Source organism: Aquarana catesbeiana, linkage group LG01 (genome assembly GCF_042186555.1).
Source record: "Aquarana catesbeiana isolate 2022-GZ linkage group LG01, ASM4218655v1, whole genome shotgun sequence".
NCBI lineage: Eukaryota > Metazoa > Chordata > Amphibia > Anura > Ranidae > Aquarana > Aquarana catesbeiana.
Window position 1 is genome coordinate 808,658,121 of NC_133324.1, and position 3,134 is coordinate 808,661,254.

Genomic DNA, 3,134 nt, shown 5'->3' on the forward strand with positions numbered 1-3,134 from the left:
AGAGGGGAGGAGAGCAGTACACTGAGCACTGTACATAGCAGTGCCCCCTCCCCGTGCCTCCCCTGGTGGTGTGAAGTGGTACGCTCCTGAAGCTGTCATGTGACGGAGCTGTCAGTGTGGACCTGGAAGAGAAGATGTGGGGATCGATGTTGGTGTGTGTTGTCCTGGCGGTGTGCGGACCGGGGCTGGCTCAGGATTTCCCTCCGGTGAGTGTCAGCTGATTGCCGGTATAGGAGGGCGATACAAGTCCCAGCAGTGAGATACCCCCTGATAATACACAGACAGATCTGTCAGTAATCCCCCCTCTGATCCATGCTGTATCTCCGGGTGTAGTGTACCCTGAGCTGTGTGTTTTCTTCCTGTGCTCAGTAATGGGGTGCAGTGTACTGATCACTGACATGAATAATGGCACTTCAAGAAGAACTAAAGGCAAAACTCTTTTTTTTTTTTTTGTTTGTTTTTGTTTTGTAGTTTTGGATGAAGGATTAGAGCACATCTGTTTTTATTGCTGTCTGTTCCCCCATCACACTAAGCCCTGGTTCACACCAGTGCGGTGTTGAAATTGCGCTACTTTGGTGCCATTTCAAAGCTGCAGATCTGTGCGATTTCATTGTGGCTTGTGACTTCATTTAACAGAAGTCAGTGCAAGTCTCCAAAAAAGTAGTGCAGGAACCTTTTTCAATGTCGCTGCGACTTGAGTTGCAACCATTTGAACTGTTCCATCGCTGCAAATAGGGTGTGACTTTTGTCAGAAATGATATTTGCACAGAACAAATGTAGATGCAGCTACACAGAATAAATACCTTCCATGAATGTTTTCAAAGCGGACCTTCCTGGAAAAGTGGAATATCTGCTTCCTTGCATATACTTCAGGGTTCTGTTTTTGGTAAAGTGTTTTCTCTTTTTTTTTTTTTTTTTTCTTTACTAGGACAATAATGACATTGTGCTTTTATTTTTAGTACACAGAGGACTGCAGAAGTGGAACTTACCCCCCCTCAGGACCTACGTAAGTTACAAAGTATTTTTTAGGAAGTTTGTTCTTCTAGTTACCACTTTGTGTTTTTTATTGGTAAGATTGTTGTCACTGGTGACCTTGTTACACCTGCTTTATAGAGAAACATTTAACAGGGGAAGTAGCTATGTATTAAAGAGGCATCTGAGATCACAGTGGGCCATATTTACTACTCTGTTTGAAGGGACAATGGTATCAAACTGTCTATATACCCTGAATGCATCTATGTGCATTCTGCAGCTACTATTTCTGAATCTAGTTAATTTCTAATGAAGTAGCACAGAGTTTTAGGCTGGGTACACACGCAGGGCAGCTATCAGAAATTTTTGAGCCCCTTACAGTTTTAGACCTGGCCCCCGCCCCCCCCCCCCCCCTGAGCCTGACCTCCAACATTCCCCAGGGCTTAGCTATGAGCCACCCTACCGAATCCATCTGTAAATATGTCAGCCCCCCCTCCACACACCTGTATATTTGTCTGCCCCCCCCCAACATGTAAATATGTCAGCCCTGCCCCCCCCCACACACACCTGTATATTTGTCTGCCCCCCCCCACACACACCTGTATATTTGTCTGCCCCCCCCCCACACCTGTATATTTGTCTGCCCCCCCCCCAACATGTAAATATGTCAGCCCTGCCCCCCCCCACACACACCTGTATATTTGTCTGCCCCCCCCCACACACACCTGTATATTTGTCTGCCCCCCCCCACACCTGTATATTTGTCTGCCCCCCCCCCCCAACATGTAAATATGTCAGCCCTGCCCCCCCCACACACACCTGTATATTTGTCTGCCCCCCCCCACACACACACCTGTATATTTGTCTGCCCCCCCCCACACACACCTGTATATTTGTCTGTCCCCCCCCCACACACACACCTGTATATTTGTCTGTCCCCCCCCACACACACACACATACCTGTATAAATGTCTGCCCCGCCAAGAGCTAATGGAGAAAATGGTAATTTGTTGGAGAATGACTATGGTATATGGGCATTAACTAAAAATAGGATCTGTAACACTGAAAGGAACATGCCAACTGGGTCAAATAACCAACTAAGTTATAACCAACATTATGCATGACCACCCATATAAAAAAAAGCACCTCTCTGTGTTAATATATAAAAAATATATACACATTTATTAGTGTCCCAATGTAAATAGCCATAATATAGAAAAAGAATGATCATACAGAACTAAAACAAGACAGCTAAATACAAAATATACAATCTAGAATAGCAATAATCACACAAGCTTTAATATTATTTTATCCATTTTTATAAACCTACTATTGGATTTATCTTTCTCTACCCCACTCACTACATTTGTAGTCCAATTACGCTAATTCACTTTTTTACCTTTTTAGGATTTCTGTTTATCTCATATCCTTTCTTGTTTAAAGTAAATTGACAATCACCTCGTTTAGACTGCATATGTTGTTATACACAAAAATCTGCTGTACTGTAGTTCATTTTCCTAGTTATGGATACACTTGTACTATGTATATTGTACATTCATGTATATTGTCTTCATATATCAATAAAACTTTATTGAGAGAAAAAAATAAAAAGAGAATTACACTCTAACCCCTAAAACACTTAAAACATTTCCAAAGCAAAAGCAGCAAGAAACCAGTACATGCATAATTATATATGCCCTGTTGCAATAAATCAAATGAATGTCCCAATGTATGATGGACACTGATAGTGATACATTATTAAAAACGATCGTTTAGCAATCTACATTCAAGAATGGATCCAGATCCAAATAATATTTGATATGCTGCATCTCCAGCTTGTAATTCTGCCATGCATAAAAATATGATAAATATTCTATATACATACAGAGGGGCAAAAAAGTATTTAGTCAGCCACCAATTGTACAAGTTCTCCCACCTAAAAAGATGAGAGAGGCCTGTAATTGTCATCATAGGTATACCTCAACTATGAGAGACAAAATGTGGGAACAAATCCAGACAATCACATTTGTCTGATTTTTTTTTTTTTTTTTTTAAGAATTTATTTGCAAATTATGGTGGAAAATAAGTATTTGGTCAATATCAAAAGTTCATCTCAATACTTTGTTATATATCCTTTGTTGACAATGACAGAGATCAAACGT

The 3,134-nt window shown here is 41.1% G+C and overlaps 1 protein-coding gene across 1 annotated transcript in view; it reads left to right on the top strand.

Moving 5' to 3' along the window:
* Positions 1–3,134, top strand: part of ASAH1 (N-acylsphingosine amidohydrolase 1) — a 93,002-nt gene continuing 89,868 nt past the window's right edge. Inside the window, exons 1-2 of the mRNA XM_073607893.1 lie at positions 1–206; positions 960–1,006. Coding sequence (XP_073463994.1) covers positions 135–206; positions 960–1,006 — 119 coding nt within the window. The 5' untranslated portion in view covers positions 1–134. The remainder of the gene's footprint in view (positions 207–959; positions 1,007–3,134) is intronic.